Raw genomic sequence first — 21248 nt, 5'->3', positions numbered from 1 at the left:
AGCATTGCTAGGACCCATGCAGTTCCTAGCTTGATTTGGAGAAAGTGGGATGAGTCAAAGGAGAAGTTATTGAGAGGTAGTACGAGTTCAGCCAGGAGGAGGATAGTGGTGGTGGATGGGAATTGTCCAGTCTCCTTTCAGCTCTTTTCTCTCCTTACAGATGCTGCCAGACCTGCTGAGATTTTCCAGCGTTTTCTCTTTTGATTTCAGATTCCGGCATCCGTAGTAGTTTGCTTTTAACAAGTCAGATAATGGGTGGGATTCTCCTAAAAAAAATTTTAAGTGTCGAATTTGCATAAAAACTGGAGTGAATCCAGCTTTTTTTTTCAAATGAATCTCTCACACTCTGTGCACTGCAGAGTGTCTCAGCATAATTCACATTAAAATGCTGTGGGCAGGGCCTCTTCCCGCTGGTGGGGCCGGCAGCATAGCGCTGAGTGGGCCATTGCACATGTGCTGAACTGTCAGGGTCAAGCACATGTGCAGTGGCCCCCGTCTGTCAGCCTCCCGATCGCTGGCCAGCCCCACGACCCTGCGTCAGCAGTTGCCGGCCTCCCTCCCCACGGCCCAATCATTGGTCTCCCGGATATGTCCAAATCAGCCTGCTAAAAAAAGCAGTGCAACGGGATGGGAGAAACAGGCCCAATATCTGTTAGGGAAAAGTTGACATCCTCTATTACTGCACTGCAGGTAGCCTCTATTCTCAGGAAAACTGGTGAAGGAATTTGAGTGCTCAGCAGTGCTTGGTGGTGACTTTGTGGTGGACCTGCAGAGTATAGTCAGCTTTTGGCTGGAGTCAAAATATTGAGGGCGAAATGTGAAAATTTGGAGGAGCGTCAGAGGTGAAACAACATTCACCTGTTTGGTGTGGTGGAGGGCCCTTGCTCTATAGAATCTGTCATGCAGTTATTGCAACGCTACTAAAATTGGAGTACAGGCCTCTCTTAGACCATGCCCACTGGTCACTGCAGGTGAGACCCAAGGATGGCAGGGATCGATGCCCCTTCATTATACAACTTCACTATTACCACTTTCGGGACCAGGTCCTCCGCCAATCCAGGAAAGCTCAGCAAGCTGTACTGAGCAAGAGACTATCCATATTTCCAAAATTCACCCCTGCAACAGTGCAGCCTACGGCAGTGTGAAGCATCTCCTGCGCTCCTGTCCACAGATCAAGTTTAGTCTCGACCTCTCTGCCTGATTGTGAATCACAACACCACATGCAGCCGAGCACTTGTTTGAAGACCCATCTGCTGCTGCAATCTTCACTGATCATGTAATAAGGTCAATGGTCATTCCGAACATATGGAGCAACATGATGGTACTTGAATGAATTTTTATTTTTCAAGGAGTATCAATGAATAGGGTACATAGAAAACTGGGACACATATTGTCAAATTCAACTGCAATGTCCTTCTCTTGTTAGTATTGGCCAACATTGTGTGAAGTGGATATGCTGCAGTATATTTGAGACTTCTGCTTATGCAGATTCGAATTTCGTTTAGTTTGGCATTGATAGTATGCCTTTTTCAGTTTAACTTGTCAATGTCACTTAACCTCTAGTAACAAAGAAACTTAGTAGATGAGTGATGCATCATGAGCAGCAAAGAAGAGTTGGGTCCACATGTATCTCATTTGGAGAGATGCTTTTGGGATGTTTCTATTGTCTCTCATTTGTTTTTTAATGCTTAGTGTTCTACTGCTTTAAAGAAGTTGTTTGAGCTTTATAACATCACATGTCACAAACTACACAGATGTTATCTGCAAGGGCACCTCAACTTGAAACACTGGTTCATGACGGTGTATAGATTAGCTTTGGAATGGTGCAAGGAGTCATGTGAAACCCCTAATAACCAGCCCAGTCATCATATAATAATTACTAAAGACTATTTATTAAACTAAAGAAAAGACAAATACAGACTACTAGTATCATAACACTCTGAGGCAGTTAAATATAAGAATTACTAAACACACACACAATTTATACAGCAGTTACCGCTTGTTCCATATTTGTTACCTCGGAACTCCTGAAAACTTTCCCGTTCCCAAACAATATACAACTAAATAAATCTATCAAATCTATCTTATTGTTACCACACAATACAAGGTGGATGATCAAGACTGGGAAGTGTTTTTTTCTGCTCCAGCGAAGAAATTTAAACTGTCTTTGCGAAGATTCCTGCACTGCCTTAGCTCTAAGATGGATACAGAATTAGCTTGATGAGTATAAAATTGGCTTGATGACAAAAGCCAAAGGATGGTTGTAGATGGATGTTTTTCAAACTGGAGGCCTGTGAACAGTAGTGAGCCTCAGGGATCAGTGCTGGATCCACTGTTATTTGTCATTTATATTAATGATTTGGGTGAGAATATAGGAGGCATGCATAGTAAATTGATAGTTGACACCAAGATTGGTGGCATAGTGGACAGAGAAGAAGGTTACCTTGGATTGCAACGGGATCTTGATCAATTGGGCCAGTGGGCTGACAAATGGCTGATGGAGTTTAATTTAGATAAATGCGAGACAATGCATTTTGGTGGATTGAACCAGGGCAGGACTTATGCAGTCCATTATGGCAGGGCATTGGAGAGAGTTACAGAACAAAGAGATCTAGGGTACAGGTTCATAGCTCCTTGAAAGTGGAGTCACAGGTGAATAGAATGGTGAAGAAGACATTCAGCATGCTTGGTTTCATTGATCAGAACATTGAATACAGGAGTTGGGACGTCTTGTTGAAGTTGTGCAAGGCCAACTTGGAACACTGCGTACAATTCTAGTCACCCTATTATAGAAAGAATATTAAACTAGAAAGAATGCAGAAAAGATTTACTAGGATGCTACTGGGACTTAATGGTTTGAGTTATAAGGAGAGGCTAGATAGACTGAAACTTTTTCCTCTGGAACGTAGAAGGCTGAGGGGTATCTTATAGAAGTCTATAAAATAATGAGTGGCATAGATCAGCTAGATAGTCAATATCGTTTCCCAAAGGTAGGGGAGTTTAAAACTAGAGGGTTTATGGTGAGAGGGGAGAGATACAAAAGTGTCCATAGGAGCAATTTTTTCACAGAGAGGGTGGTGAGTGCCTGGAACAAGCTGGCAGAAATAATTTTGTCTTTTAAAAAAGCATTTAGATACTTACATGGCTAAGATGGGTATGGAGGGATATGAGCCAAATGCAGGCAATTGGAACTAGCTTTGGGGTTTAAAAAAAACAGATGGCATGGACAAGTTGGGCTGAAGGGCCTGATTCCATTCTGCAAACCTCTATGACATCTTAGATATTATGATGTGGACGTGCCGGCGTTGGACTGGGGTAAACACAGTAAAAAGTCTGACAACACTAGGTTCAAGTCCAACCGATTTATTTCAATAAATCGGTTGGACTTAAACCTAGTGTTGTCAGACTTTTTACCTGATCTTAGATATTAACATGGCCTCACAGACTCTGAGCTGTAAAACTGGCTTTTCGGCTCTTAGATGTTGCAATGTCTTCTTGGCTTTTAGATGTAAATTGGCCTCTCAGCTGTGACATGTTAAACTAGCCTGCCTGCTTCTGCTGGTGCTGGCAATTATATCATGCTTCTTCTGTGAATCGTCCCTCTGTGTATTTGGGCTGTCTGCAAATCTCACAGTCCATGATTCTTGAAGTCAGCATCTCTATACCCCCACTGATCTGTTAGCCATTGAGGTAAGCTGTTTCCTGACGATAGCTATTTATACCTGATTCTGTCTGCTAATCCCGTTACTGGGAAAGGTTGCATCTCATCATCCCCTTTGAATGCTGGTTAGTGCTGTCGCTAGGCAGACCCATGACACTGAGCATATGCTATATTATCTTTACAATATATATTCTTCCTAACCATGATAATGGCTGAAATTACATTTCCACCCCCAAGAAAATATGACTCAATTTAAAAAGTTACAACAGTTTGGGTGATGCGCTCTTAGGTTTGCCAGCTGAATATTAAGGGTTTGAATCACCCCTTCAAGCACAAAGTCTTATACCATCTCCAAACTCTGGGTCATAAGTTGCTTTTCTGCAGGGGACCCTTCTTAGAGTATTGGATCACTTTAGAATTTACAAAAGGGTGGGTGGACCAACTTCATCATTCAATGTTTCACAACAAAGCAAGAGAAGCAGCAAATAGTCTTGCCCATCCTTACGCAGTTACTGGATAACCATCTCTAAAACTATTTCTGAAATATTGCAAACATCCGTTGACACAATTCCACTGACTGGAAATTTTCAATTGCTACCAGCTATCTTTCCATTCGCCAAAAAGAGAACTGATTTCACTGCCTTTGTGACTCGTCTGACAAGACTTTTAATTTTACTTAGATGGAAGTCATGTCCTCCTCCATCCCACTCCCACTGGGTGAAAGATGCATTCTATTTCGTTAAATCAGAAAAAAAGATGCAAGCTATGTGCTCCACTGCAAAGTTTTACAAGATTTGGCTACCATTCTTAGCAGATGTAGAGAAATTACAACTCACCCCCAACAACGGCAGATTGCCTATTGCTTTCTTTTTTCATTAAAAAGTGTTATCTCATTAGCCTGAAGCTCTATTTTATTTCTCTGTTTGTTTACTAAGAAGATTAGCATGCTTTTATCTTCTTCTTTAGTGTGTGTATATATTTAGAGGGGGTGTTGTACACAAGTTGATTCTTCTCTACTATCATTGACTTTATTCTATTCCCTCTCTCTTCTGTATCTTATAATTTGTTTTTGTCTGAAAAATCTTAATAAATATTTTTTAAAAAAGAAACTCAATTTCTACATGAGTAGATCCAATAAGGTACACTCTAGGCATGAGTATTTTGCTCCTTAGCAGTGCCAGAGGGCTCAGGCTGGCACTGCCAAGCTGGCAATGCCCAGAGGGCACACTCCTTTTACTGTGATCTTCCGGGGGGGTCTCAATAGTCTCTCTTCGGCTGCCGCCTCCCCATTAGTGGGGAGCTATTGTAAACCCTGCTGGAGCAAAACACTCCCAGCAGGTGGGAGACCCTAGCGGGCCCAGAGACTTCATTCCTGAGCCTGCTAATTATGTTTAAATCATTTATGGAGATCTGCGCCGATTTCTGGGGCATAGCTGACGGTCTGGGAGAATCGCCCCCGTAGATTTTAGTTACATATATTATCACAGAATATGCATGCATGAACAAAATACGGAAGTCTGTAAAAGATCAATTACCCTTTGTGAGAAAGTCTTCAGATGAAGATGGAAATAAGCGATCTTAATGGTTACAGGGGTGTTGTGCTCAGAAACTTATCTGGGAATTATATGCAACATCAAGATTGTGATCAGTCTGGTTTAGTCTCAAACTGCTGCCAGGGAGAAGGATGGAATCAGCAGCGAGGGAACAAAGTTTGCAGCAAAAACTGAAAACAATTGCTTCACTGTCTTCCCAATAATTTCTGCTCATCCAGTAATGAATGTTGGACAAGCAGTCAGAAATTTAGAGACCTTGATGCTAAGGTAAACTAATGGCCAGAAAAAAACTGAAGAAACATTTTAAATACAATGTTACTAAGGCCCATAATCTTCATGGAGTGGCACTCAAAGTCAGATCTACTACGTTGCTACTCATCTACTTGGAAATGAAGTCGTTCCTTTCTTGCTTAGCCTGAGTACTCAGACCAGGCAAGAACAGCGTAGCGCAACAGGTTCCTGAAGCTTCCTCTCAAAGGAGTGGCAGGTAAGGCAAACATGCCACTTTTTTAACGGTATCTGCTGCTGTAAAGCAGATAAATTTACAAGTGCAGCTACTTGAAGAAGCCCAGCAGAAGCTAAGAATATAAGGTAAGTGGGTACGGTTGGGGGAGTGGTCAGGTGGTCAGTGGGGGGGTGCTGTATTTGGTGGATAGGGGGTGTATTGAGGGATTGGGAGGAGGATAGTCAGGGGCGTAGGAGGGACAGCTGATGGGTAGGAGTGGTGCTAATGAAGTGTAGTCGGGGACTGGTGGAATCTGTGGAGTCTGTACTACAGTTACCCTGAAGTCAGAAGTGGTTTTAATTCTTCTCACTTTTTCTAGGTAACTATTACTGTAAGACAGTCAGAACCATTCCAAGTTTGCAGTTTTTAATCTTACATTTGGGTAGTTCTCATTGAGGGCAATCTTTACACTTTCTACTGAAGAAAATTTTCAAATATACGGTTCCCAAGGAAGCTAGAACAGATTCTAAAGGAGTGTTGCCGCTTCTAATCCCTCTCTTTCTTCTAAATCAAATACAGACTATTGTTCACTTTATCCTGTGTCGCTCACCCTAAACGTACTGCACTGTTTCATTGCACTAATGTTGTGTTCAGGCTCTCTCTCTTTTTCTCCTTCCTTCTGCCTGAGCCAGGACCTGAGAAGAAGTTAGTAAATAAGCAGCCTGAAGCCAGATGGCAGGGGTTGTTGCAGACTCTTGTTTTCTTTATTGGTTTCCCAGTACTGGAGAAACTTGTATTCCCCACACTTGCTTCCTGTCTTGCCCTTCCCAACCTCTCAACCCACTTCTTTCCCACTCTCATTACTTGCTGGTACCCCCTCTCTCAACTTATTGTCAATGTAAATGTAAAACTATTGCTTTCAGATGTAACTTGTTCCAGTATCAGACTATGAAAAATACATTTACAGTAAATCATTACTTAACTTTCACATTGCAGCTCGTGACTGAATTCTGGTCTGTCACATGTCCTGCCTTCCGATTTTCTCTCCTTATATTAAAACTCCCCTCTATCCATAATAGATGTATCATTTTTGCTATCTCAAAGGTTTAAGAAAATTAAGTTTGAAATGATTCCTTCCCACTTGGTCAGATAAGAGCTCCAATAAAATAGCCTAGACCAACTTGATTCTAATTTGCCATCTAGAGAAGAAAGATTTTTGATCTGTGCATAACTGTCAAGAATCAGGAGTGAATGCATTCATAGGAATTTGGATTCCCCTGAGCAGAATGCTAATATGTTAAGAAAGTACAATCCCGTCGTTTTAAAAAGTGTTGTATTTGCATACAGGCTCATCACATCTCAAATGTCCCAGTATGTTTCACATGTAATTAATTGCTTCAAAGTATAGTCACCGTTATCAGGCAGACACAGTTGCAAACACAAGATCAGGCTTGATTTTACAAACAGCAAAGCAGATGCATTACCAGCCAATTTGCATATAAAAACATACAAGATAATATATTGTATATAAGATAACATAATATATAAGAAATCTTCCTGGCTCACTGAGAAGCTCATATTACTTTGAACCATATTATAAATTATTAACATTTGTTACATTATACCAATGGATACATCAAAAGACGGCAGAAGCAATCATTGTGGTCCTTCTTGTTTTCCTTTCTCTTCTACCAACAAGTTAAGATGACATCAACCAACATATTCATATGCAATTTTATATGATAGTATCTAATGACCCAGATTTATTAATAGACATTAAATAGCTAGAACGTTGCATGACTACTAACATGGTGCCACTGAGAATACAGTGTGCATACAAGTAACATAGTAATACAAGATTGTAAATTAGAAAGTCAAGTTGGTCACAATGAGTGCTCACTTCAAATATTTATTTGTAGCATTACTGTAATCTTTAGAACTGTACGTACTTCACTTGCCCCCAGAAAATAAAACAGTTCCACAATGGTTATACTTTGAGATAATGAAACAATTCAGATAATATACAGTTCTGCTAATTCAGTATACCCAAAATATGAAAGCAATGATTTTCAAACTAGCATTCATGAAGTTGTGACATGAATCTAGATTTCTTTTAACGTACAAGCAACTCTAGCAAAATAGCGTTATGTTCGGCCCATCAAATTCCAAATGGTAATCTGGAGGAACTACACCGCAGCCATGTGACTGTAACTGTCTACTATTTTGAAGAATTGGAAGACATCAGATGATTGGTCATACTGTATCATTACATGTTGTTTCATTCTTAGTTAAGTGCCGACTCAGTCAAGGGGATTGTTTGTAACATTAGGGGGTGGGGCAGGGGCGGGGGAATGGATAGGGAGGATAGGGGATTGGGGTGGGGGGGAAGGGATAGGGAAGATAGGGGGTTGGGCGGGGGGGGAGGGAGGATAGGGGATAACGGGTAGGGGATAGGGGTGGAGCGGGGTGGGGTGGAGTGGGGTGGTGGGGGGGAGGAGGATGGGGGAGAGGGGGAGGGTGGGGGGGAGAGGGGGAGGGTGGGGGGGAGGGTGGGGGGGAGGGTGGGGGGGAGAGTGGGGGGGAGAGTGGGGGGGAGAGTGGGGGGGAGGGAGGGTGGGGAGGGGGGAGGGGGGAGGGTGGGGGGGGAGGGGGGAGGGTGGGGGGGGAGGGTGGGGGGGAGGGGGGGTGGGGGGGGGGAGGGGGGGAGGGGGGGAGGGAGGGAAGGGGATTGGGGTGGGGGGGGAGGGAGGGAGGGAGGGTAGGGGATGGGGGCGGGGGGGAGGGAGGGAGGGTAGGGGATGGGGGCGGGGGGGAGGGAGGGAGGGAGGGTAGGGGATGGGGGCGGGGGGCGTGAGGGGATGGGGGCGGGGGGCGTGAGGGGATGGGGGCGGGGGGCGTGAGGGGATGGGGGCGGGGGGCGTGAGGGGATGGGGGCGGGGGGCGTGAGGGGATGGGGGCGGGGGGCGTGAGGGGATGGGGGCGGGGGGCGTGAGGGGATGGGGGCGGGGGGCGTGAGGGGATGGGGGCGGGGGGCGTGAGGGGATGGGGGCGGGGGGCGTGAGGGGATGGGGGCGGGGGGCGTGAGGGGATGGGGGCGGGGGGCGTGAGGGGATGGGGGCGGGGGGCGTGAGGGGATGGGGGCGGGGGGCGTGAGGGGATGGGGGCGGGGGGCGTGAGGGGATGGGGGCGGGGGGCGTGAGGGGATGGGGGCGGGGGGCGTGAGGGGATGGGGGCGGGGGCGTGAGGGGATGGGGGCGGGGGGCGTGAGGGGATGGGGGCGGGGGGCGTGAGGGGATGGGGGCGGGGGGCGTGAGGGGATGGGGGCGGGGGGCGTGAGGGGATGGGGGCGGGGGGCGTGAGGGGATGGGGGCGGGGGGCGTGAGGGGATGGGGGCGGGGGGCGTGAGGGGATGGGGGCGGGGGGCGTGAGGGGATGGGGGCGGGGGGCGTGAGGGGATGGGGGCGGGGGGCGTGAGGGGATGGGGGCGGGGGCGTGAGGGGATGGGGGCGGGGGGCGTGAGGGGATGGGGGCGGGGGGCGTGAGGGGATGGGGGCGGGGGGCGTGAGGGGATGGGGGCGGGGGGCGTGAGGGGATGGGGGCGGGGGGCGTGAGGGGATGGGGGCGGGGGCGTGAGGGGATGGGGGCGGGGGGCGTGAGGGGATGGGGGCGGGGGGCGTGAGGGGATGGGGGCGGGGGGCGTGAGGGGATGGGGGCGGGGGGCGTGAGGGGATGGGGGCGGGGGGCGTGAGGGGATGGGGGCGGGGGGCGTGAGGGGATGGGGGCGGGGGGCGTGAGGGGATGGGGGCGGGGGGCGTGATGATGGGAGGCAAGGGGTCGGGGACAGAGGGCAGATGAGGGGAGAATGGGGGGATATGGGGGATGAGGGCTAACGAGGAGGAAATGGGGGGGGATGAGGCCAGATGAAGGCGGATATAAGGGGGGAAGGGGGGGGAGGGGGGAAGGGGGGGAAAGGGGGGAGGGGGAGGATGGTGGGGGGACGAGGGGGGATGGTTTTCAGGATCTTTCCGCAATGCATAATTTCAAAACTGGCATTTTACAGAAAACATTAAAAGACAAAATATTTATAAGTATTATTGAAAAAGGCGATCTTGGCTCTCGGAAAACATTAATTTTGTTTAGCCCGAGTTCCCAACCTATGGCCAAAATCTTCTATCCTCATACACAGCTGGGATTTTCTGACGCTGCTGAAAGTGAATGGTGTTTTGGCTGGAATGCCAAATTTTCCGTTTTCACTTGCAACAGGACCTGCCACAAACGAGACCGGAGAACCCCATCCAATATAACCAACTAACAAATAAGATCAATAACGCAGTTTCTAGAAATAAATCCAGGAAGGAATATACATATTTATCTTGAAAAGCAGATTATATCACAATATTATTGCACAGAAATGCATTCAAAAACAAAATCAAACATCCAAAGTCTCTTTACGCCTTACAAAACAATTAATTTCCATATTATTTTGGTGGGACAATGGACATTCTATACTGAAACTGTATTTAATCACTGCATAAAAATTACATTTCCAATTACTTAAAATGGCAACAAGTTGCCAATCAAACTGCCTCTTGCCTTGAGTCACAACACCTTCATCATGAGGCAGACTGGCAGCTGAAAGGGAATAGGAGCAAATCCTGTACTTTGGACCTCACTACCTCGCTATTCTTGCTCTACATGATCAAAGATCTGTGGGTCAAGAATTGGCCCATTCTGTCACATTAATACCCATGGCAGTACCTTGTGATCCCTGAGTAGACATCATTCTCATATCGAGGGACCGCTGCCACTGCCAAAAACAAGTCAATTAATTGGAACAGTAAATAAACTCTCAAGTGTCCACTGAACTGAGAACCAATATAGTTGTGTGCAGTGAGAATGTGCTAGTCTGTGATTAGAGAAATATATTGTCCACTTGGACAACTGGAGAACTTATTCCATCTGGCTTGCTCAATACATTATCTTGAAGCATTTACTGGATTCAGTCAAAAAATATTATTCTCCCATATAGGTCATTGCTCACACCAAGTGAAACAAAAACAACGAAAATATGACTTGCCTCAAATTGCCAGAGCTCTACCACATTAAACTATACAAACCTGAAGCTTTTGACTTATAGTGGGATATGCTTTCAAAGATGACTTGCCTAATCAAACATTAGTTATGTGTAAGCCTAAATAGAAACAATTATTAAGGACAGAGCAGCCAAGACAGGTCCTCTCCTCAACCAATGTACATTAATACACACTTTCCAAGAAAGATCGCTAGAGAGCATGGAAATGTGATCCCAAGCTATCCCCTTCCTCACTGGCAGCCAGAGTTAACTTCTAGCAATCTCACTGCCACTTTGTCTGAAATCAGCTAATTCAGGATCCAAAAACTTGCATCTCTTTTGCATTTTTAACATCTAAAATCAACAGGAAATAAGAACAAGTGTGCCATCCTGTGGTTCAGTTGGTAGCACTCTTGTCTCCTTGATACAAGGTTCCAGGTTCAAGTCCCACTCAAGCTCTTGATTATTAACTTCAAGGCTGACAGTGGTCTTTTTGGCTAATCGATTAAACTAAATCAAATCAACTGAGGGACAAAGACTGACAGTCCAATGCAGTATTCAGGGAGTGCTATACTATCAGAGGACCATCTGATTCAAATGAGATGTTACACTCACGTCTGCCTTATCATGTGGATGTAAAAGATCCTATGCCTCTGTATCAAAGAAGAGCAGCAGAAGATTTACTCCTGGTATTTTAGTCAATATTTATCCCTCAAACATCTTCTGGGTTCAATTCATTCGACCAGAATAAGACCACATTCCATGGTTTAGTAAACTCTTTAGTACATTCTTTTCCTGGGTGTCTGCCTTGTCTCAGTAGTTGATCTCTCATGAATTGTGCACAAGGTCTTCAGCAGCTGCAAATCAATGATTAGAGTAAAGGCGTCAGCCTTGGACCACATGGCATCATATAAGTGCTGACAACTTTGGTTCAGTGGTAGTACTCTTGCCTGAGTCAGAAGGCTGTGTCTACAGAGGAAGTGCTGCACTGCAGGAGGTGCTGTCTTTTGGATGGTGGGTTAAACTGAGGTCTGCCTTCTCAGACAAGTGGGAAAGACCCTATAACACAATTTGAAGAACATGGAGTTCCTCATGTCCTGGGCAACATTTATCCAATCCTGAACTTACATTTATACATAGATAAAAGAAATCTATCTAAAGCACTGGTGGGCAACTTGCAGCTTGGGGGTTACATGCAGCCCGCCTGGGTTCTGAGAGCGGCCCACAAGACATTTTGTTGACAGGACTGTTGCCCTGCAGAATTGCTACACTCTACTGATTTCCAACTGCATAGTTTTTTTTTCCCCCACGGGTATGACTGAAGTGATACACACGTAAAGCAAGGGCAAGTAAAGAGAGGTACATGCCGATTGCCCACAACTTTTGACTGAGAGAGCTGCGTCCAAAGTATAAATATTTCTTCTGTTTTTACCATTTGAAATTGATGAGAGTTTGATCATTTATAAATTAATAAGCATTTCTATAATTTGTTCTGACATATTCAACATGTATTAAATGTATTTAATCTTATTTATTAGGTCATGGTTACTGAACAACCCCAATTTCAATCTTGAGATAAAGGAGGGCCACTCATTGGCCCATTTACCAGCCTAGGGTTTCCCTATCACTGATCCAAAACATTGGCAAATTAGAAATAAAACAGCCAAATGCTATTTAAATTTTTCTTAATAAGTTCACACAGAGAAGACAAATGCTAAAGGTAAACTTGGTGCTAATGTGGATTGGCTGTTACTCAGCAAAGATGAGAACTGATCCTAAGAAAATGAAGATGGGATTCTAAAAATAAAAACATAGTTAACCAAAACAAAATATTGAATTAACAGAATAAGCAAGACAGAAAATAAATCCCAATAATAGCAAAAGAAAATTAATATAAAATTGACAGCATTACCTTTAACATCTCATCAACTTTCACATCGATACATTTGCTACTTCTGTTGTTACCAGTGCTTCTTTCAATGTCTTTCCTTGCTTATCCCAGCATCAAGTGACTGTCAATGCCTAACTATCACTGCATCAATTAGTGCCACCTTCATTATTTCAAAATAAAAATAGGGTATGCTGAAAATACAGTTTGGTCCGCTGGTGAGCGGAGAGGGCATGGGTTCTGGGTCCGCTCAGGGAGCTGGAGGCCAGTCAGACTTAGCCTGTATGTTGGGGAGACTCATGCGGTTGGAAGTCAGGAATGCCTGGGGTTTGATTAGTTGGGGATCGCGATTCCGAAGTGCGGTGACTGTCATATGTAGGACACGCTCTGCATGGTTAAAATAGTTGTGCTGAAGTTAGAAGTGATTTTATTCCTTCTAATTCTTTCAGAGTAACTATTGGCAGAACTGTCTGAAATTAGCTCTTTAAATTGCTTTGTCGGATGGTTGCCCGCCCAGTACAATTGTCCAGAGGAAATCAGTGCTTGTGGACAATTGCCACGTAAAATCTTACCTGGAATCGTCTGCGAGGGATTGTCCAGTGTATCTTTGGGGTCCCCCCCCACCAAAATCTGACACCGGGGAGCCAGGAAGTTACTGACCATTACCTTTACCAGCACTTTCAATCCCAATACCGTAATAACCATACAGCAGTACAGGTGACAAAAAGTATGAATAAAGAGCAATTTTATAAAGGGGCTCAGAGGACGAAGAAGAATGTGAAAGGTAGAGAGGTTTAGAGAGAGAATTTTGGAAACCAGGGTGTAGACATTTGAGAGTGAACTGATGGGCAAAAGTTTAAGTTTATTTATTAATGTCACAGGTAGGCTTACATTAACACTACAATGAAGTAACTGTGAAAATATCCTAGTCACCACACTCTGGCGCCTATTCGGGTACACAAAGGGAAAATTTAGCATGGCCAATGCATCTGACCAGCACATCTTTCAGACCGTGGGAGGAAACCCACGCAGATACAGGAAAACTCCGCACAGTGACCCAAGCCAAGAATCTAACCTAGGTTCCTGGTGCTGTGAGGCAGCAGCACTAACCACTGTGCCACCATACCGCAAAGAAAGAGGAGGATGTATGTAACACCAGAGTCAAAAGAATTAAGGCACAGAGTGGGCGTTGTAAGGCTAAAAGACATTATCAACATAAAGGGCAATGCCATCAAGAAATCTAAGCACAGGGATTTGAAATTTTGATTTAAGTTGGAAATCAATGCAGATCAATGAGGAACTGGATGATTTTCGACCAGGACTCGTTGCTGGGCTGAGAGCACATTCACAGATGAAAGAAGGGGTAGGATTGGATTCTAGGCAAGAAAGCATTGAAATAGACAAGTCTGCAAGGGACAAAGGCATGGTGCATGCCCTTTAGCTATCAATGACTGAGGACGAGACAGAGATGAAACTTTTCTGATTGAGAGGATATGAGGCTTTTAATTCACTTCGAAGTCCAATTGGCCCCCCCCAAGCTAAGAAACTGTTTGATTCAGCCTGACTGTCATAGAGAAAGGCAATAAAATCAATGGCCAGAGTTTGTGACAATTGATATTCACTCACGTCTTTCCAAAGTCTAAGTTGAAGAAATTGTGGCTCTTCAAAATTAGTTGTTGGAAAAACAGGGATTCTATAATAAGGAATGGGGTAAAGATTGACCAAAACGATACCACAGGTGAGGTACAATGGCTACTCAGAGTGACTAAAGAAACTGAGTGCACTCAGAAATAGAAAAGGTTAAGAGTAAATGAAAAAGCATTGATCAAAATTATGAAGGGTTTTGATGTTTGGTCCTTTTTTTTGTTTCCACTGGTGGTAGAAAAGTAACAAAACAATCCAAATTTAGGATAATTGGCAAAAGAATCAGAGTGAAATGAGATTTTTTTTCAACGAGGTAAATTATGATTTGGAATGCACTGCCTGAAAGGACAATGGAGGAGGATTCAATACCAACTTTCATAAAGAAACAGAATATCTATTTAAAAATAAAACATTGCTTGACTGTGAGGAAAGAGCACAGAATGGCAATAATTTGATTGTTCTTTTAAAAAGTCACAATGGGCAGAATAGCCTCTTTCCGCTGCAAGATTCTCTGACTCCAAGCACAGTAGATATGTATTCAGCTCTCTTATGAAAGATGGAGTCCTCCTCCAACACCCTTTTTGTTTCCCAATAAATGAGCAGAGAGTGAGAAATAGAGGGAGAACACTGTCTCGCCAGCACAAAATACTGTTCATCCAATTAAGAAACTCTCCTGGAAAGAGGCTGATACTAAAATAGTAAAACAACTGAATTAGGAACTAAACCATTGCTTCTGATGCTACACAGATGGCATAAAAAGTTTCTATACAATATATGTCTTAATCTAATAGCAGGCACTTCTGCCACAGGGAGATTACAAATTAGCGGTTCAAATAACATTGGTTAATCCAATGTCTTTCAATGAATCACTGGACCAAAATAAAATTATAATTCTACATTTCAGCATGAAATAAGATGGTGAGGTACACAGACAGAGTGGATAAGAAGCAGCTGTTCCCTTAGTTGAAGGGTCAGACAGGAGAGGGCATAGATTCAAGGTGAGCGGCAAGAGGATCAGGGAGGATGTGAAGAAAAACTTTTTTTAACCAGAGGGCGGTGATAGTCTGGAATGCACTGCCTGGGAGGGTGGTAGAAGAGGATCGCCTCACATTCTTTAAAAAGTATCTGGATGAGCACTTGGCACATCATAAAAACTTTCAAGGCTATGGGCCGAGTGCTGGAAAGTGGGATAGGTGGGAGTTCAGATGTTCTAATGTGTCAGTGCATACTCGGTGGGCTGAATGGTCTCTTTTGCACTGTATGATTCTGTCATATTTGCAAAGAAAAAGCCTGGATCTGTTTTTCACAGTACATGGCAGGTGTTGCAGCATCATATCCCCATCTGACTTCAATGATGGAAGAATTCTGTCCTTTATTGTGGAAAACATGTAGAAAGCAATTTGGCTGCAGATAGTGAAAATCTCCCTTTTGGTGACCATTTTCCCGACAGTCCAAAACTTACACCTTTGTGTGTGTCATGAATTATAGTCATGTTCTTCATCCTGAATTGCCCAGGGGTATTGGGTACATATCCAATACTTGGCTTGAGGGGAGGGGGTACTAAAGAAATAAAATGCAGTGTTATGGGGAAAGAGCAATGGATTGAGCCCAACTGGTTTGTCCCTCAGAAGAGCTGGCACAGACATAGCCTTCTGTGCTGTATGTTCTTTGATTGGGCAACTGGCCCTCACCCTTGGAAGTGCCATCTCTCCAAGATCCCGTTCAGTTTCTGAACTCTTTCTCTTTCCTCCTACCTGAACTTCCCTCAGCCAACATTCTCGTGTCATTTGCCAATCAGGGTGGAGGGTGGGGGGTACAGAACACAAGAAGATCCCAGCTGGTTCCATTAAATATGCCCTACACTCAGATAAAGGCAAAATACTGCAGATGCTGGAATCTGAGACAGGCTCTGACAACGAGTCATCCAGACTCAAAATGTTGGCTCTGGTACAGTGGTTGGCACTGCTGCGCCAGGGACCCGGCTTCATATTCCCAGCTCAGGTCACTGTCTGTGTGGAGGATGCATGTTCTCCCTCTGTCTGCGTGGGTTTCCTCCGGGTGCTCTGGTTTATTCCCACAGACTGAAAGGTGTGGTTAGGTGCACCGGCCATGCTAACTTCTCCCTCGGTGTACCTGAAGAGGGTGGCAACAGGAGTATTTCACAGTAACTTCATTGCAGTGTTAATGTAAGCCTTACTTGCGACATTAACAAATAAAATGAAATGTTCTCTCTCCACAGGGGCTGTCAGACCTGTTGAGATTTTGCAGCATTTTTTCTGTTGTAAGTTTCCATCCCCCACTCAGCCAGCTCTAATCCCCCTCCCCCCGGGCTGATATCCTCACTCAGCTCAGAGTGTTTCATTGCATTGATTAGCAGCAGCCCCGGGGCAGACACTCTGCCCATCCGTCACTCACCCGGCACCTCCTCTCCCTCCGACTCGGGCTCCGCCGCCATCTCTCCCGGACCGGCTGCCTGGGGGAGGGGGGGGGGGAGGGGGAGAGACAGCCGCCGACCCGGAAGTAAACAAATCCGCCTGCCATTGACAACCGAACAAACAGCGGCCTCAGCAGCGGCATCCCGCGGCCAGGCTGCTGAACTGCAGCTCCCAGCCCGCCAGCGCCGCTCGGCGGCCACAGCGTGCAATTGAACATTCCGACCTGCTCTTTCACGAACTCCACCAGCAAAATCCCTTCAGGGCCGACGACTGACCCTGAACACAGAGGAATGTTTGCAACAAGAAGTCACCATGGAAATGATCGTGCCTCTTCGTTCACATTTTTTTATAGATTGGGGCGGGTAGTAAACCAAACTAAACAGGCGGAGATCAGGGATTAAGGATTGTTGTACAGAACCGTTGGCAGTGGGTAGCACAGCTTCACAAAGTTCATACGCAGAGCTGCTTAAGTTTATTTATTAGTGTCACAAGTAGGTTTGCATTAACACTGCAATGAAGTTACTGTGAAAATCCCCTGGTCACCACACTCCAGCTGTACACAGTTCGTGTACTGTGAAGGAAAATTTAGCATTGTCAATGCACCTAACCAGCATGGTTTTCGGGCTGCGGGAGGAAACCGCAGCATCCGGAGGAAACTCACCCAGGGAAGAGAATGTGCAGACTCCACACAGACAGTGACCCAAGTCGAGAATCGAACCTGGGTCCCTGGCACTGTGAGGCAGCTGTGCTAAGCACTGTGTCACTGCACAATGTCAATGATTTGGACATAGGATCTAGAGGGAGGAGTATAAATAGGAGGTATAAATTAATTATTCTGAAGACCAAAAGAAGGGCTGCAATTCACTAAATAACAATTAATATATCCTCATGGAGCAACCAAGGGAGGCAAATACAACATAAAGGAGACAAACTGCAGTTTGTTACGATCCCACCTGATAGTAATACTGGACAAGTCAAATTCTAGAGGGGGTCCTGGCTTGATGGATCCTAAATTTTTGAGAACATGAAGGTAAGTTACTGAATTTTTAATCACTAAAGAATAAAACATTTATTAAACAAGAAAACTATTACACCAGACAAAACAGTTGGAAAGACTTCAGTACAAACACAAAAATTTAAATATTCATTATTTCTGCACCCCAGCTATATATTTACAGACACATTCAATTTCAGAACGATAACGTAATTATACTCTAATATTCAGTATAAGTATGCACTATATTTGAATTAACATGCAGATGCTTGTCAGATACATCATACTCCAAAGTAAATGACAGATGCAACCAAAGAGGATTCCAAGGATGTCTCAGAAGCTCACCATCACATCATGAATCAATTGAAACTCTGTCTTTCTTATGAGGGTTTCCAATCTCAACATTTGAAGAATCCTGCTGGAATTATCTTCAAAAATCGCTGTTACTCAGATGGCTTCAATAAGGATCCACCTCCAGGGTTTCAATCTTGACATTTGAAACTCCTTTCTCCAGGACCTCCAAGTACACTCAAGCTTCAACTTCTAAACACACTTTCAGATTTCCAGCCATATCAAGCAGAACACCATTGTTCTAAATAATACTGTGGAGTCACAAAGCTTCAGCTGCCATCTCAGATCTTCTGGGTTTCTGTTGAATCAACCTTGCTTCAGGTCTGCTCCCAACAGCTCTTTCTTGAATTCAGATACCTTTACTCTGCTCCTGTCATTTAACTGGACTCAGTGAAATTTATCTTTGATCCCTATCTTTGTTCCTGCCTGGAACTTTCTTCAGGGTCCTCTTAATGTCTTACTACCTTGACATCTTCACCACAATGGTGCTCCAGTTCAATTCACCTGACCTGCCTTTCACACTGTTTTACCTATTTACTTCCTTTCCTTCTGCGCACAGGGTGGCTTTCCCACCTAAAGATGGTGAAGGATACCAGCTGCACATGTGCACAGGGCTAGTCCATTGCCCAAAGAAGATGAAATCAATGAACTGTGCATATGTGATCATTTTCTGGCCAGCACATAGACAGGAGACCCGAGTCCCTGATTTCTGAGATAAATATTTGAGTTTTGAAACATCTTCCCCCGAGAAGAAAGAAACCTTCACTACAGTGAATGTTTCTTTACAGTGGCTTTACATTTACTTTCTAAGAACTTAACACATTTCACAGAAAGTAGTTGAGGCGCTAATCTTGTGTGATTTCAAGCAGGAATTTGTTATAATTCTTGGGGCTAAAGGAATCCTGGGGGGAAGGCAGGATTAGGGTATTGCATTCAATGATCTGTCATGATCATAATGAATGGTGAAGCAGGCTCCAACAGCCAAATGGTCTTTTCCTGCTTCTAGTTTCTATATATATTTCTATGTAAACAAACCAACCAATAACACCACGTTCTGATAAAGTTTGTTTCCCAGTTTTAGTTTACAGACTCAGGTCGGTTTTTTTTGGTGGTGCCTCTTTAAAAAAGAATGCAAATGGAACACCACCACCTACAAGTTCCCTTCCAAGCTACACACCATCCTGACTTTGAACTATGTTGCCATTCTTCATTAGGTCAAATTCCTGGAATTCTCTACCTACACCACATGGATAGCAGCGGCTCAAGAAAGCGGCTCACCACCACCTTATCAAGGGCAGTTGGGGATGAACAATAAGCCCTAGCCAATGATGCTCATAGCCCATGAAAATATTATAAAAAGCACTTAACTGATTGGTTTAATTGCTTTGCTGCCTCAGTTAGAGGTGATGGTCATTTAATATTTTAAAACCTCTTTATTTCTTATCCATATTAAATTTCAATTGTCATTGTTCCTTCTTCCATTTGTATGTGTTATTCAACTTATATTTTTGTTCCTTACTAAATCAATTTTATTAATTTAAAATAGGAATAGTAGGATTTCCAAAACAACGCCAGGGCACATCACTGACACCTCCTCTCAAATCTGATAACATTCTGGGAGCAAGTCCCTGCTTTCTACTCTTCAGCTAATTTCTCGTCCCACTCACTTTGCATCCCCAATATTTTAAACTTAATTTTTCATTAACTTTTCATTGCTTACTAAATGTTAAATGTTTTATTTGTGTCAAGGCAGCGTGCTGTAGGATTGATCATAGTCCACTTGGGATATTCCTTCCACAGAAAGAATGTACCAGGCAGGTCGTTCAGCCAGAATTTTCCTCTGAATCAACAGCGAGTGGTTTTGCGAAAACAAAGGCGATCCTTAAATTCATTTTGGATCAGAGAGAAGCTCTATAGCCCTATCACACGTATCCGGTCAAAGTGATGATAGTTAACCAGGTAGCCATTTGCAGGAGGATGCCCCATAAGCATTTCCACCCACAACTGTGATGAGACCCAGTGTATGACTGCAAGAGACAAGGTGAAGGCATTTTCAACCATAAATACTAAGTGGGTAATCCTCATAAATCACCACCCCAACATCATTGTTAGTTGGCAACTCAGCTTACACGACATGACAGGAAGGTTTTGGCACAGATTTTAATATCTTGATCATTGTATTGTAGCTTGAAAGAATTCGCAATGAACATAGCAGATTGATTCAAACATAAATATATTCTCATCAGCACTTTTGAACAAAAGTAAAAATATTCCAGAGGCTGAAAAGACAGCGGACCAGACAGCATCTGTGGAGAGAAGAGACAAGAAAATATTGCAAATATATAGATGGCTGGAATTTTACTGCCCTGCCCGCCAGGGAATCAGAGCGGGCAAGGGGCGGATCATGGCAATGTCTGTTGACTTTGGGGTGGGATTTTGCAGTTTAGGGATGAGCAAGGCCATAAAATTCTTCGTCAAATGAAGGGTTAACTTCTCTCTTTTGACCAAAGGTCTTTATTGATCTGATGAGTGTTTCCAGCACTTGTTGTGTTTAGTCGGATATTATGCAAATAGCACATGACTATGTATATACCCAATCACCTCTCAAAACATGTATGTCTATAGAGCTTTCAATGTGGAAATACATCCCAGGGTGTTTCACCCAGTCTGCATCCAGCCCAGGTAACTTTAGCCTCTTTGGCAGCTGTTTGCCCAAGGCTCTATGGTACGTCAGCGACGCCTGGCTGCCGTTTTCATTGCATCAGCTGCTGGATCGGTTGAAGAGTAAAACACAAGCTCCTGGCGGGGGGGGAGAGATCACTTGCATCGCTTAACGCCAGGTTGGAGTAGGAGCATTACTGGGTGCTGTTCCACTACACGATCCAAATATGATGAGCTTCGCTTTAAGGAATGTTTTGGCGCGTTCGGTTTCATTGAGCAACAAGTCCTCCGTGCGCTCATTCCGGTGAGTTTATTTTCATCCAGGGAGAATTCAGCCAGGAACATACTGGGGGTGTGGGTCATGTCTGAATTCACTCCTTGTTCTCTCATTACAACACTCCAAGTTAGCTGGGTCCTATCCGTACGGTGCCTACTTTGTAATATAATCTTTTGCAGCGGTTTTAACTTTGAGCCTTTTATATCGCGATGATTGTAACGCAATCTGCTTCATCGACATTGAGCCAGTGTTTGTACTGGCTGCAACG

General features: G+C 44.4%; 2 protein-coding genes across 4 annotated transcripts in view; one reads left to right on the top strand and one right to left on the bottom strand.

Moving 5' to 3' along the window:
* rpgra (retinitis pigmentosa GTPase regulator a) overlaps window positions 1–16747 on the bottom strand; it is a 71041-nt gene extending 54294 nt beyond the window's left edge. For 2 of the 3 annotated variants that reach the window (XM_080203865.1, XM_080203867.1), the window contains exon 1: window positions 16678–16733. In XM_080203865.1, coding sequence (XP_080059991.1) covers window positions 16678–16717 — 40 coding nt within the window. In that variant the 5' untranslated portion in view covers window positions 16718–16733. Of the gene's footprint in view, window positions 1–16016; window positions 16396–16677 lie in introns of all 3 variants that reach the window. The other variant, XM_080203866.1, reaches the window with a different exon arrangement.
* Window positions 16748–20854: 4107 nt separating this feature from the next.
* Window positions 20855–21248, top strand: part of otc (ornithine transcarbamylase) — a 46296-nt gene continuing 45902 nt past the window's right edge. Inside the window, exon 1 of the mRNA XM_080203276.1 lies at window positions 20855–21007. Coding sequence (XP_080059402.1) covers window positions 20931–21007 — 77 coding nt within the window. The 5' untranslated portion in view covers window positions 20855–20930. The remainder of the gene's footprint in view (window positions 21008–21248) is intronic.

This window comes from Carcharhinus amblyrhynchos, chromosome 15 (genome assembly GCF_965287045.1).
Source record: "Carcharhinus amblyrhynchos chromosome 15, sCarAmb.v2.hapA, whole genome shotgun sequence".
In the NCBI taxonomy this organism is placed as follows: domain Eukaryota; kingdom Metazoa; phylum Chordata; class Chondrichthyes; order Carcharhiniformes; family Carcharhinidae; genus Carcharhinus; species Carcharhinus amblyrhynchos.
Note: the sequence above shows the minus strand (reverse complement) of the source record. Positions and strands in the feature narration are given on the sequence as shown.